Raw genomic sequence first — 13,824 nt, 5'->3', positions numbered from 1 at the left:
TAATGAAACTTTCAGCAAGCTAGTCTCTTGGGAGGTGTCCCTGCACAGCACAGCGGGGCTGGAACTAGGTGACTTCCCAGGATTCAATTATCAGAACACATTCCTGGAATTCTCAGATTTCATACCTAAGCACCACTGCAGCTTAGACAGATGGTGTTATAATCAGTGACAATACAGCAGCTGTCCAACTGTGACACTCTCTAGGAGCAGGAAATGTGTGTAATATGCAGTTTCTCCCAATGCTCCTAGCAGTATAATTATACCCAATCCTTAACAAAAATAGTATTAATAAAAGCCATTATAATTTATCAGTTACAGTGGTTTAATTTTGACTGTGACTTTACTATGTAGAATTAAGCACTCTGTTTACATTTTAAGTACAATGCCACTCATAGTCAACAGGAACACAGAAGTGAAACCCACCAACAGCCACCCGTTCCAGATTAGCCACAAGTTTTGCACTTAAAAACTTCAGCAGCAGTAAAGATCGTAAAGATGCTACCACCTCTCATCTATGGAGAGACCACTTTGATGTGCACACTGCAGTAAGCACCATTTTTACACCAGTTTGAAGAACCCAGAGCTGTTCACGCTGCAAGAGGCTTTTCCAAGTCATGTGATGGTAATTCCACCTTTTTGCAGCATTTTCTACCATTTTTGTTCTATTCTGCATTTTTAGTTATTCTTTCTGTAGTTTCCTCTACCAGAGTTCTTAACTCAGTGGTCAGTTAGAAACAAGCCAAGCAGCAAAGCCTCCATGCACAGGTACATAAGGCTGTTGTAAGGACGTGTTAGACTGGGCAAGAATACAAGGCTTAGTTACTGTGTCAAGGAGCCCATAGCTGCCAGCTCAGCCTTCTGCAAAATAGAGCAGAAAAGCTTAGCTGCAGGTCTTGGATCTATTCCAAGTTCTTACTTGCACATCCTCTCACCTCTGATATAACTTGAGTTGGAAACCACTCTTTCCTGCCTTATGGTTCCTCCCCATCTTCCCTCTGCAGTGCACAGGAGCAAAGTGCATCACATGCTTCACGTACAAATTACCATAGCCACAGGAAGTGTTATAGCACCATGCAACACCACTAAACCAACCAGCGGTAATAGCAAAGTTTAAGGATAAACTGACAAACTTGGAGAAATGCAACACTGTTAGTGAAACAATGGTAAATTTCACTTCACAGCACCTTATTACACTTAAAACTGCAATTCTGGAACAGAATTTTGAATTCATTAGCGTTCAATTAACCCTGTAACTGTAGCTGTATTTGTCTATCCTGTTAAATGAGTATTGAACTGCAGAATTTTAGTGCCTGTAAGCACACATACACTTGAGCCTGTACACTGGAGTGAGGAGTGAAGTCTGCATCCCTGTAGTTCTAGCAGTGACTGCATCACTCTACAGGTAGGGAAGAATCACGAATTTCAGAGGAACAACATGCCATTAAGTGTTCTGGGAAGCCCCAGGATGTCAGTGCTCACCACCGTCACCCAGGAGTTGCAGTTTCATCACACACAGCCAACTCCCAACCTCCAGCCACTCAAATGCATTTGAAGCATTCCTGTCTCTCTTAACTAGACCCCACTCCAGTATCCTACTCTCCCTTCAACTGCTTATCACACTCAGTTTCTGAAATGCAGGGATGGTGCCATGGAATTCTGCCAGCCATTCAAGTTCAATACCCTTTATGTCATTTGGTTTGCAGTCCCCGGTTTCCTGGGCTCCACTGCACAGAAGGTCCCAAGGCAGTAGCAAAACTCCCTGACAGACCATAGCCCATGAACACTCAGGAGAGCAGAGCTGGGACTGCAGTTAGGGAGCCCTTCAAACCATGACATGCCTTTTCCAGCTGCAGCATTACAAGGTGCTCCACTGCCAACTCCAACTCTCCCTTTCCTCAAAACAAGCCTAGTTATCAGCTCTAGTCCTTTTCTTGGGCTCCACCTCTTCACCTCCTATGCTGCACAACAGTTTATAGGCTACAGCACTCACACCACTGGCAAACCAAGCTCCAGTCCTGGAGCCACTACCCTTTTGCCATCACCTTTAACAGGTTAAGTCTGGAGTATCAATGAGGACAAAAAAAACTCACTGGGGACAAGGTTCTACGAAGAAAGGTGTTTTGAGTATTTAATAGATGACATTTCAAGCCTGTACAATGCAACATCATTCAACTCTTTTGTAGGGATTCTTTTCGCCAATTTGAGAAACAGGCAGCTAATAGACAGTGCCACTTGATTCAGAAACATGCATGTGGCCTGGGGGGAAGCTCAAAGCATTAACCAAGTCAAAAGCACACACTCACTGATAAAGCATACATTGGACCACAAGGCAAACCCCTACTATTTTTTCAGCAGAATTCCATCATTCTTCTCCTATCAAAACACATCTGTAGTGTCTCATCTTGTCTGTGACCTTTAGAATTCATCTGCATATCCAGACAAGGAGTGTAAAAATAATTTCAGGATGGTTGCAACCTAAGGCAACTCCCACTGATGTTTCATTTCTTAAATGAACAAGTCAGCCAAAGCTTTTCTACTGGGAGACATTCAGAAACAAGTCAAGTATCACAATGTTTATTGATAGATACAAGTATATAAAATCAGGGCATGAACATGTCTTGATAAATTAATAGACTTAATTTCAGTACTGTAAGAGGGACCAATTCAAATTTCTCACCATGTCATGTTTCACACCCACAAAAACCTCTTCTAAAGGGCATTAAACCATCTCTTCAGCCAATCAGTTTTTTGTGCAAGTAAACTGCTCCTTTTAAAAAAGACTTGTGCACTTGCCCAGGCTCAAGGATATTAAAACCTAGCACATAAAGCCCATTACTAGAGGTAGAAATACAGGCAAATATACTATTACGGCAACAACCATCGATTACAGTTAAGGATTCTCTGTAACAACCAAATGGATAATCAAATATTGCAACAACTCAAGTATTACACTGAGCAAAGTGCATTTCTACAGTATTCAGTGTTGCTATTCAGTTTCTAACTTAAAAACAGCCTATGATAACTGGCAGCAAAGAAGACCCTTGCAACAGACTGCTTCTGCTCGAGAACTTATGATGTAATTATTGCATGCTGCTAATACACTGTTATCTAAACATTGAAGATACTCTAAAATATTTTTATTGTAGACTATTAAGACATACTACAAAAACCTTTTGCAGAGAATATCCTACTGACATACTTCTGCTTTAAATATTGTGAAACATTACAGCGGAATGAATTTTCGCAGTGGTTAGGTCAAATGCAGTTACATCATAGCAACAGTATGTTTGCACAATTTAAGGCTTTGGCTGGTTCTTTAGTCAGCTTCTTCTTCAGATTCTTCTTCTTCAGCAGTTTCCAGCCAGGTGAGCCACTGGTTTACCTGCAGTTACACAAAATTGGTTTAAAGGAGCAGGAATTGTTTCCCCATTAGGTACTTCTGCAGAATATTCATCCCGCCCCCACAACTCATTTTACAAAACCTTTTAGCCACATTTGCACTACACATAGGCCTCTAGTAAATAGATTTAGGTCAACTTGTTTGCAACTCCTTCCTAGTGAAATACTCCATTAAGTTTCTAGATATTTGCAAGCCTTAAGACACTTCAAAAGTCTCTAACACTCAAGTGCTGCAGAAATATAAAAAAACCCCAAGTCTATTCTAATGTTAGTAGATTTACCTGGAATAAAGCTTTGCCTTTCCCTGGAAACTCTTGAGTAATGTCTTCTTTCCATGCCAAGAAGGCTTCTTCTTCAATTATCTCCATGTCATAGAAATGAACAAAGAAGCGCAGTAACATGCCTATGAAAGTCAAATCAAACTTTGTTAGCTTTATAACCTTCTCAATCACTTGCTGAATTTTAAGAGATGTAGGGACAAGGCAATTCAGGTGAATTCGATGTACTTACCTTTTGGAAAATTATTGTTGTAGCAGTGCACCTGGAGTGCATATAATGCACTCACTTGCAGATCAACATGGTCATGGAGGAACTTCTGCATCACCGGCTTGAAGGAAAGAAGCAGCTGCTTTTCCTGCTCGAGCTGCTCTTTAGATGGAGCAGATGAAGAATCCGATTCGTCACTGGGTGGGTTTACTTCACTAGAAATATACTGCAAGAAACTGGAGAGAAGAAAAGCCAAGCTAAGATCTGTAAACTAAGAGATCAAAGCACTTGACACTTCAAGTTCAGATAGCTATCACTGCAACTGTCCTGCTTCCACCTGCAGTCAGGAAGCAAGCACAGGGACTTGTACTGTGGTTGACAGTGCACCAGAAATATCCTTCTTTTGCCTTTGCTACAGCTCTACATTAAAAAAAAAAAAACAAAACACACAGCTCTAGACTTTCTCCTAAAGAAAACACTTCACACACTGATGCAAGCCTGGAGACTTGCCTTTCTTCTCAAATAGGATTTTACAAGAGAAGGTTCACTCAGAACACCCTGTCTCCCCATGTACTGCATCTCAGATTTCTGCAGAGCTACATCTGACCCTGTATTTAGAGAGTTAGTGCCTTACAGGTAGGTTAACCAAACAAGTTACAACTTGTTAAAAGCTATAGTACATTAAAACAGCATCCCACCTGGTCATCAATATATTCACAAATCCCTTATCTACATGAAGCTTGGGTGAAATGTTATCTTTAATCCACTTATAGATGGCTTGAGGGGATGGATCCGATTTTATTTGCTTTAGCAGTTCCTTCTCCAGTTTCAGAAGCGGGAACAAGAAGCTAAGCCCTTTCCCTTCCAAGATCTCCAGCATGCGGTCCTTGTTCTGGTCAATTTCTGCCAAGGAAATAGAGACACGTGTTAAGTGCTTCTCAAGAGCTGCAAGGCATGGTTCATGCTCCAGCCACCCCATAAAAAATATCATTCCTAACAACAATGACAACTAATTCCACCAAGACAACTCTGCATGTTATTTTACTCTGGCATAAACCAGAACAGCATCTCCCAGGTAACAGAAGAGCTCTGTGGCAAATCTTACCTGGTAACATTTTCTGCATATTCACTTTGCTTTGTTGGAACAATTCTGTTAGCCATTCACGGTCTTGTAACTTAGCTAACTGCTGAAGACAGAGCAGGAAGAGAGGGAAGTGGGTGCCACTTTCCAGTGGTTGAGCCAGTTCGGAAATGCTCACCAGGTCTGAAATAATGGCACGGGCTGCAAACTGTGCTAAGTAGGATTTCACCAATGGGATGTCCACCTCCAGTTTGGGGCACTGGTCCAATACATTCAGGAATGCCTAAGAAACAGTACACACACAAGATGAAATTCCTAAGTCATTTGGTTCCTGTGCAACATAATACTCATAATATATTTTCTGTAATCACTTGTGAAGAGGATCCCAGGTTCCAACGGCCCAAATACTGCAGGTCTTCCTTTCACTGCTTCTTGTGCCCCTCACAGGTTCATGCACTACTTTTACCTCCTCAGATTAGTAGAACTTAAAAATATTTGCACACTGCTTTTACAGCAGCTGAACACCAAGAAGAGCCAAGAAACAAGAACTGCAAGATTATCAAACCACAATACCTGCATGAAGTTGTCACTGGTGGCTATTCCCTCCTGCTTGAGCAAGCTGATCAAAGTACTTGCTTTCTCTTTGTCCTCATCTGATCTATCTAGGGATTGAAGGATTACTTTGCTCAGCATCTCGGGAATGAAGTGTTTTGGAGCTCTCATTTCTCTCACAGTATTGACAGCATCATTAGCATTTCCATTGTTCAGATACTCAGTCACAACAGCCTCCTGGAGAGGAAAGAAGCATAGTTCAACATTCTTTTTGAAGATCACATCCAAAGCTGTAAGACTCACTACTGCACACTAACTTACAGTTTGTTTAAGTAGCTCTTCCTTAGAAGGAGGTGGTTTCTTGGTGGTCTTTGCAGGCTTCTCTTGTATAAGTGGTGGATTTGTTTTAAGACCAAGTTGAGGCGGCTGAAAAAGATACCAGAATTTGTTTCTTTGTAGCACATCTACCTTGGCTTATATCAAGTTTTACAATAAAAAGCAGATGGAACACAAATTAGTTTGGTTTCATACATTCTTTTCAAGTCTTGGTCTCTCCATGCCTTCCCACATTTGAAATAAAGTTTTCCAAGCACCAACAGGGAAGTATAGCCAACAACATACAGGAATTTTTTTAATTTACCTGTCCCAAAGGCGGTGTCTGAGTGCGTGGTGGTTGAGCACTGGGAGGAATCATAGTTATCTGGGGCTGAAGCTTTGGCACTTGGTTTTTATTCATCAGGAAAGACTGAGCAGGTCTCAGGCTAATCTGTAAACAATAAATCAAAGAAAAACTCAAACTGTTTCAAGTATTCTGACAAACAATTCACAGCCATGGACTCACTCCAATTGATCTCACTGAAGCATGACTCCATTTCTACAATATCAATATTCAAATACAGATTAAGCCACATGTGTTCTGAAACTCCCCCAAAAGCAAGTCACTGGCATTTAGTTCAAGTGGTATAAAAACCTGGAAATGCTCCTTGTAGATGCAGTATGTTAAGAGACCCAAGAAGATAATCAGCATTGTTGCTGATGTATTTTACAGCCAAAACAAAACTCTACAAAATTGCTCAGAAATCGGGATACAAGTCTGGTTAACACTCAAAATCACAATGCAGTTTACTCTGCATTTGAAATTTTGCCTATTAGCCAGTTCTAAACAAAAGAAAACAAAACAAAAATAATTAACCTGGTCCAGCACTTCAGGGTTTCTAAAGTTCAGGATTTTCTGAAGTTTTAATTAAATGTTTTGCTATCAATAGGATGCATGGGAACTGATGTCAGAGTAGTGTTCCTGGAAGTGTGTGGGAAGGAATGGACACCCCAAAAAATTGCCCTCATATCTCAGTCTTGCTCATAGGACGCTGGATACCCTAAGGAAAGTGAGGGGGGGTAAAAGGTGAAAGAGGAAGGGACAAAGAAGGAGGAGAATGAGGAAGAGGAGAAAGAGTTCCAGCATTAGTCCTCATAATAACGCGTCTTGCTATAATCATTGGGCAATATTTAGAATAGGCTGTAAATAATGTAGGCATGTCATGTACCTCATCTGCATTAAGCTGTCCTTTCTTAGAAAACCGAGGTGGCATATCCTTCGACTGTCCTTGTTGCTGGGATAAGAGTCCCTGATTCTGGGTATGGTAGAGTTGGCTTTGCCCCTATTTCAGAAAGGGAGATATAGAGAAAGAAGTGCAGATGATGGAGTGGCGTACATCATTTGGTAAGTAGTACCAGAGGGACCAGAGGAACGAAGACTCTATTTGCCAGGAAGGGAGAAAGAAGGAGCAGGGGTGGTGGGAGAGTAGCATCTATCCCTAAAAACAGGGCCATCTTTTAAATAAAACACACCGTTCTGACCCACCAAAGCCACATGCACCTTTTCTTGCAGTTAAAAAAAAAAAAAAAAAAAAGTGTACTTCTTGCATCTTTGTACAATTTAAAAAGTGGTTTAGAATTTTTGTATCAGCTGAGCATCAGTTATCAGAATCAAATCTGAGTAGGTCTTTCAACATAAGCAAACTTTAATCCATAACATACGCATCACAGGAAGTGCTTCTAAACAAGCTGAAGTCACCGTGTGAACATCTTCCTTACCTGACTTTTCAGAAAAGATTTGCCTAGGTCTCCAAACTGGGATTGAGCAGAAGGCATGAGGTGACCCCCATGGCCATTGAAGAGTTGGTTTGAACGATGGCGTCCCATGGTGGGTGAGAATCTATCCTGAATAACCCCTGGACCAGTACCAATTCCGCTACCTGGATCAGCAAGGAGACAAGTGACAGTTCTAGCTCTTATTCAGCACAGCAGAGCCACAGCCACCCCATCACCCCTGCGGTGTCAGTGTACCTGGCATTTGTCCAAACATATCAGCAAGCCCTCCGAGTGGGTCCCTGTCAAGTTTCATCCTGGGTGGCATGAAGGGTCCCTCCAGAAAGAAGTCGCTTCGCATCCCTTGAGACATAGGAGCAGGAATAAAAACTCCCAGATCCTTTAAAACAGGAATTATAATTTTGGTCAGTTTCAAGTAGCAGTCCCAAGAAAACCAAGTTTTTAGCCCCCAGCTACAAAAGTCCATCTGATTTTAACCCTTAAGCCAATTGTCACACTGTGTGAGAAGTATTCCCAAGTGCACAGCACCAAGGCAGGCTCTGGACCTCACACGCAACACTCACTTTTACTGCATCTTGACGGATTTGATTGATAGTCTTTGGTCCATTGTCAAGAAAAGCTTTGCGAGGAACCCAGTTGTGTTCTCTCAACTCCACAGTATCCTTGGAACAGAAAAGGATATTAGGAAAGGATTCAAGACCATTTTGCAAGCAAAAAGAGAGCAGGGAGACATTTTATCATCATACCTGCAGCAGGAAACGAATCCTTGCTGGCAATTCCTTACTTGACATCAAGGAGCGCATACGGGCAAAGTACTGATCCATTAAGGACTAGGGGAACAATAGTTGTAAGTTAGAATAATTCTATTAGTGCCTTGAGTGTTTTCACTCAAGACATTCAAGACAAAATAATGCAACAAGCTGCCCATTCCTGCCATCTTTAGCTCCTTGACAATAAAGATCTAATGCATCAAGACATTTGAATCAGAGATAAACAATGCAGCCAAAATTCTGTTAATGTTAAGCTTACATTCCAAACTTCCATCTCTCGAATCGCCTAGCTGTGCTAAGAACAGTTCCTCAGCAGTGGTTTAAGAAAGTTTTCAAGCAGTGTTTTAAAAACAGTCTCACTTAGATTATTTCCTGATGACCCCAACTACACCCTGGTGAGATTTTTAAAAAACTGTTTCAAAGATTGGCCTTTTTTATCAAGAGAACTGGTCTAGAAGCCATGGTTGGCACTCTATTCTCTGAAAAACTGAACCTCTGTTTTGTACTTATGCATACTGAATACAGAAGGTTCAAGCAATCAAACGTCTTAGCCATATAATTTAATTAGGTTAATGACTGCACTAGATAGACACATACCTTGGCTTTCGCATGATCTAATCTAGGTCCCACTGTCCTCATTATCTGACAGAGGCACTCCAAATCCTCCCCCATATCTTTGAGTTGAACTCTCTTCTTCTTTTCCAAAAGCTGAAAAATTAAAGGGAAAATTTAGGATTTAAAAATTTTATAAATGACAATTAACAATAAGCAACAAACTTCGTACACTAACGTAACATTGTTTCGTTCTGAAAGAAAATTGACTTAAAAATTACAATTAAGAACTGCCAATTCTTAACTGTGTGCGCTTTGAAGCACCTACGGCACCCTTATGTCTGGGCAAAACCACATTCTCCCTTGGAGACAATTCCTATCGCTTTGAACAAAGCCAATTTTACTTCTAAATCATGCCAAAAGGTAACAGTAGGGGATGGGTAAACATCAGAAACATTTTTGTGTCCATTTTATGCTCATGCTCCAAGACTCTCCGAGCAGTGTCAACGTTTGTGTACTTTTTTTTAAGTTGTTAAGTTCTGTTTTGCTCCCAGTCTCCTCCCAATCTGAATACTCACTGTTTTGATGCACTTATGAAGGATAGATTCATGAATAAGATCAAGCTTGCCAAGTTCTCCAATGAATTTGATGTTCCCCAGCATCTTGATCTTGGCAATGGCTCTCTGTTCCTCCTCCTCAGGGAGGAGGGGACCATCATGCTTATCATAGACTGGAAAAGAAAAAAGCCTGTTTTAGGTGGCTGTGGGAAAAGACAACAAATACATTCGGTATTAAAGTAGTTTTAAAACTTACTATCAACATTTCTGGTTCGGTTTTCAAATTCATCTTGAAGTTTAGATATTAGGAGGCGTCTGAATGTCTACAAAAAGATGATAAAGAAAACAATTAAGCTAATCAGGGCAGCTAGAAATGCATGCAAGTTTACCATTCCAGATTGAGAGATGCACTCACTGTGCTTTGCTTCTGTCCTGGATGACTCTCTGCTGATGGGCCATCAAAGTTGGGTGCATCTTCTGCCAGTCGCAGACATAGTTGAGCGTACAGTGAGCTATACTTGGGCTCTTCAAGGGCTTTGTCTACGATCTACAGAGATTCAGGTTGAGTAAGGCAGCAAGCAGCAGTAGGGGGCAAATGTTATTAGGAAACTGAGTTACAAGACACAGAATGGATTATTACCGCTCTCGTCTAAAACATTCTGGTTTCTGCTTAATCAAGCACAGAAACAGTGTAGTCTTAGCCAGTCTTAATGCTGAAGCGAAGGACAAAGGCTATTGCTTGCAACTAAGAGCCTCTATAGTCCTTGGCCACCAAAACTCCAATTTATTATGCCAACACCTACATTAGTATCACCAATCTGACATTAATGTTTAAAGTGAGGTAACAGTTACATCAGTGTCCCCAGAGGTCACCAGTGATAGCCTTTCCAAATTAAGAGGCTTGCTCCTCAGGAAAAGAGGAAGAAGGGAAGGCCAGGTAAATAAGATGGCTAACTGGCACCTTAGATTATTAAAAAATTAATCATAGAACCTCAATCACATTTAGTGATTGTGGAAACATTTAAATGAGAAATTTAAAATCATTAAACCTACTTCCTCCTCAGTACATCCTTTTTTACATAGAAAGCAGAGGTGGGACATGGTGTTTGATAACCCAAATACACAAAAGCATTATTCATGCTACTTCTATATCCCATCAAAACCAACCAATTCCCACTTTTCAGCATGCAAGAAAATTGTAGTTAAAAGAAATGCAACCAGCTTACCAGCAGTATGACCCCTTTTAGGATGAGCTTAGATTCTACACCCACATTGAGGAGCTCAAGGCATAGCTTGTCGAACTTTTCAGGAGTAAGCTTATTTAGTATGCTGAAGATGAACAGAAACACAGAATATACAGATACTGTAACCATGATACAAGTCACTTTAGACTAATATTTTTATTTTTTAAGTCTATTAAAATTTGAAAAGTGCAATTTTCCATTCAACTAGGTTTTTTGAGATCTTCAGATTGTGAAGTATCATTGAAAACACTGATCAGCTTACAAGAATTACTTTTAGTGTTTTCTGCTGCTAGATTACCAGGCTGGCTCCTTGCTAAAGGACACACCTTCCCCAAACTCATGGCCCACATCTTCCTTTCCTCTAGCCCATTTCTTAGGTACACATTGCTAATGAAAACAGTAAGTAAAGAAGTAATTTTGTGAAGAACTTACCCTCTTACTTTCCTGAAGATTGCATCATGTCGTTCTTTGTCGTTTGCGGAGTCGTCATCTCGTCTAGTGCTTCGTGAAGGAATCCATTTCTGAGCGTTTTGCCCTGGGGTTTTCCCCAGGAACTCGCTACAAAATTTTGAAGAATACAGTTGTTAAAACAGAAACAAGTGATTTAGAGAATTGCCCTTTTAACCTTTCAGTGTTGCCTTACTCAAACCAATTTCACTACTTGCTTTGCTAAGAGCACACAATTGCTCCTACCAACACTGCAGGATCCGCTGCACAGGAAAGTACTCAACAACAACAATGCCTGTCACCCAAAAATTCTCTCCACACTTTTTAGGTTACATGAACAACCCCATGCACTGCTTATCAACCAGGAGGTACACTTGAAAGGGCAGACTAGAAAATATTTACATGTCTTTAACTCAGTAGGTATTTCTGGTACAACTTTAAAGCTAGCCTATTTTCAGTTCTACATTCACTATCAAGCATGCTCTGACTTTGAAATCATGCAAATCAAAGAGCAAGATGACATACCTGTTGCTGGCAGTCTTGGGATAGTGCTGAGGTGCACCCCTACCACCTCCTCCGCCTGAAGAAGCACTGTCAAAAACAACCATGGAACCCTGGGTAAGTTCAAACGTCTCCGTTTTGGTATAAATATTACACTAATTTAAGACGCCCTCCAAGGAGATTTTCCATTGCTAACTACTCATCAAACAAACAAATAGTACCTGAAACGAGAAGCACCCCCTTCTGCAATCGCACTCTCCACTTTGGCGGCTTGACAACAAAGAATCTTCAAAAGAATAAAATTAAATTGACGGGGTAGGGAAAAACAAAACCTAGAAAGACAAACCAAGCATTCATATTATACTTGTTTAATATCAGCTATACCGTCTAATTTAAAAAAGTACAAATGTTTGACAATGAGAACTCTCCAACACCGAACTTTACAAAAAGTAAGAAAACTTTCATTCACGCAATACTTGGAGACAGACACAGAAAGGCCGAGTTCATTATTACAGCCGTGCTTCCCAGCGGGGGTGAAGGCAAAGAGACAAGGGAATCATGGACTGAGCAAAACCCTCAAGTCTACCCAAAAGCCAAGAGTACTCGCAGAAAAGAAGGAAAGTATTTTTTTCTGATTATACAGCACCGACGTGATTTAGAAACTATGATTTATAACGGCAGGACAAAGCAGCCAAATTCTGAAGTAAAAAGCATCAGACAACAAAACGCACGCCTAATGCAGTAAGATGCGTGTATTCTGCGTCCAAACGGCGTACTAAGCCACCAAATAATGAAAAAGAAGTACCGCCCACCCACCACCTCAACTTTCAGCGTGCATAAAGAACCGCACTGCATCGCTCACGTAGCAGAACGGCGAGCACGGGGACAGACACGCCTGGGGGAGGGAAGCCTCAAGGTGTCCGGGAAGGGCTCGGAGCCCTCCCAGAGCCGAGCGCTACGAGCGCCGCCCGCCCGCCCGGCGCGGGCACAACATGGCGGCTGCGGCGGCGAACAAAAGGCTCGGCCGCGGAGAGCGCCCCCCGCAGGCGCCGCGCGGCGCCGCCGCCACCCCCCGCCCCGCCCGGCGGGCGCCGCCCGCTGCCCGCGCCCGCCCGGCTCTTTGTTCTCCGCCAGGGCGCCGGGCGGGACCCGCTCCCCCGCACCACGGCGGCCGCCCCGGCAGACACGAGGGGAAAGCAGGCGGCATCGCCTCGCAGCGCGGCGCACTAGCCCCCAGACAGGAAACGTGGGCGAGGTGGCTGACGCGGCGCTTCGGCAGCCCGCTCTCCACTCGCGCGAAGGGAAGGCAATGAACAATAAAAAGAAAATAATTCGGGAATCCTCTCGCGTCACCTCCCCACCAGCAGCGTGGATCCTCAAACCGCAGCCCGCTATGTGTACCGCGGCTTCTCCCTCCAAGAGAAATTTGGGGGGCAGTGCGGGTGCCCGCAGACCGCGGCCAGAACACCATCCTGCAGCCGAGCCGAGGCCACTAAAGGCATGGCCCGCATGGACAGGCACTGCCGGATCCCTTCTCCCTCGCTTTAACCTGGAACGTTGCCACTCAGTCTCCCTTCCGCGCCCGGCGGGGGCTGCCGAGCTCCTCCACCGCTTCACTCAGCGGCGGCGGGGCTCGCAAAGCCGGCAGCGGGAGCGACCGCCGGCCCGGGCCGCCATTTTGTGCGGGAGAAACAGACAAGCAACTGGCAAGAAAATGGCGGCCGCTCCGGGCAGCCGCCATTTTAGGCTGCAGCTGCAGCAGTACCCGCTTACTCCCGGCCCCAGACCCGCGCTTCTCCCGCCACTCCCGCATTTCTCACCTTCCCTAAGGCCTTGTCAGCTTCCCCGGGTCCCGGCGGCTACCAAGGGCAGGGGAAAAGGCAAGAGAAGGGGGGGGAGGGGAAGGGAGCCGGGGACCGGGGCTGGGGAGGGGAAGGGGGGAGCGCGCGGGACAGGGCGAGTCTCCGAGTCACCACAGCAGCAGCAGCACCGACCGGACGCGTCCCCCCGCCACCTCCATAGAGCGCCGACAGCCGCCGCCGCGTCTCGGGCGCTCCCCGGCAGCCCCACTAACTTTATCACCCTTCACGCAACCTACCCCACCTCCCGCCGCTACCCGCCAATCG

The 13,824-nt window shown here is 43.6% G+C and overlaps 1 protein-coding gene and 1 non-coding gene across 5 annotated transcripts; both read right to left on the bottom strand.

Moving 5' to 3' along the window:
* Positions 1-2,101: 2,101 nt before the first annotated feature.
* Positions 2,102-13,820, bottom strand: EIF4G2 (eukaryotic translation initiation factor 4 gamma 2). Of its 4 annotated transcripts, none has more exons than XM_072929614.1 (22): positions 13,519-13,820; positions 11,920-12,030; positions 11,723-11,788; positions 11,183-11,308; positions 10,733-10,835; positions 9,922-10,053; positions 9,763-9,829; positions 9,528-9,679; positions 8,995-9,105; positions 8,374-8,457; positions 8,191-8,289; positions 7,865-8,006; positions 7,613-7,773; positions 7,063-7,176; positions 6,159-6,284; positions 5,840-5,944; positions 5,540-5,755; positions 4,991-5,249; positions 4,584-4,788; positions 3,910-4,121; positions 3,681-3,802; positions 2,102-3,382 (listed from the first exon to the last, which is right to left on the bottom strand). In XM_072929614.1, exons 8-22 carry the CDS (start codon positions 9,609-9,611, stop codon positions 3,317-3,319), a joined length of 2,106 nt encoding a protein of 701 aa, XP_072785715.1. In that variant the 5' UTR covers positions 9,612-9,679; positions 9,763-9,829; positions 9,922-10,053; positions 10,733-10,835; positions 11,183-11,308; positions 11,723-11,788; positions 11,920-12,030; positions 13,519-13,820; the 3' UTR covers positions 2,102-3,316. The 4 variants fall into 4 exon arrangements, with proteins under 4 accessions (XP_072785715.1, XP_041572393.2, XP_072785716.1 ...); XM_041716459.2 differs by having other exon boundaries at positions 11,920-11,984; positions 13,519-13,802; XM_072929615.1 differs by lacking the exon at positions 7,063-7,176 and having other exon boundaries at positions 13,519-13,807.
* On the bottom strand, positions 6,853-7,021 carry LOC115495695 (small nucleolar RNA SNORD97). The gene has a single exon (XR_003960997.1). It is a non-coding gene; the product is annotated as a small nucleolar RNA SNORD97 (small nucleolar RNA).
* Positions 13,821-13,824: the final 4 nt, after the last annotated feature.

This window comes from Taeniopygia guttata, chromosome 5 (assembly GCF_048771995.1).
Source record: "Taeniopygia guttata chromosome 5, bTaeGut7.mat, whole genome shotgun sequence".
Lineage (NCBI taxonomy): Eukaryota > Metazoa > Chordata > Aves > Passeriformes > Estrildidae > Taeniopygia > Taeniopygia guttata.
The sequence above is the reverse complement of the archived record's forward strand: the minus strand, read 5'-3'. Positions and strand labels throughout refer to the sequence as shown.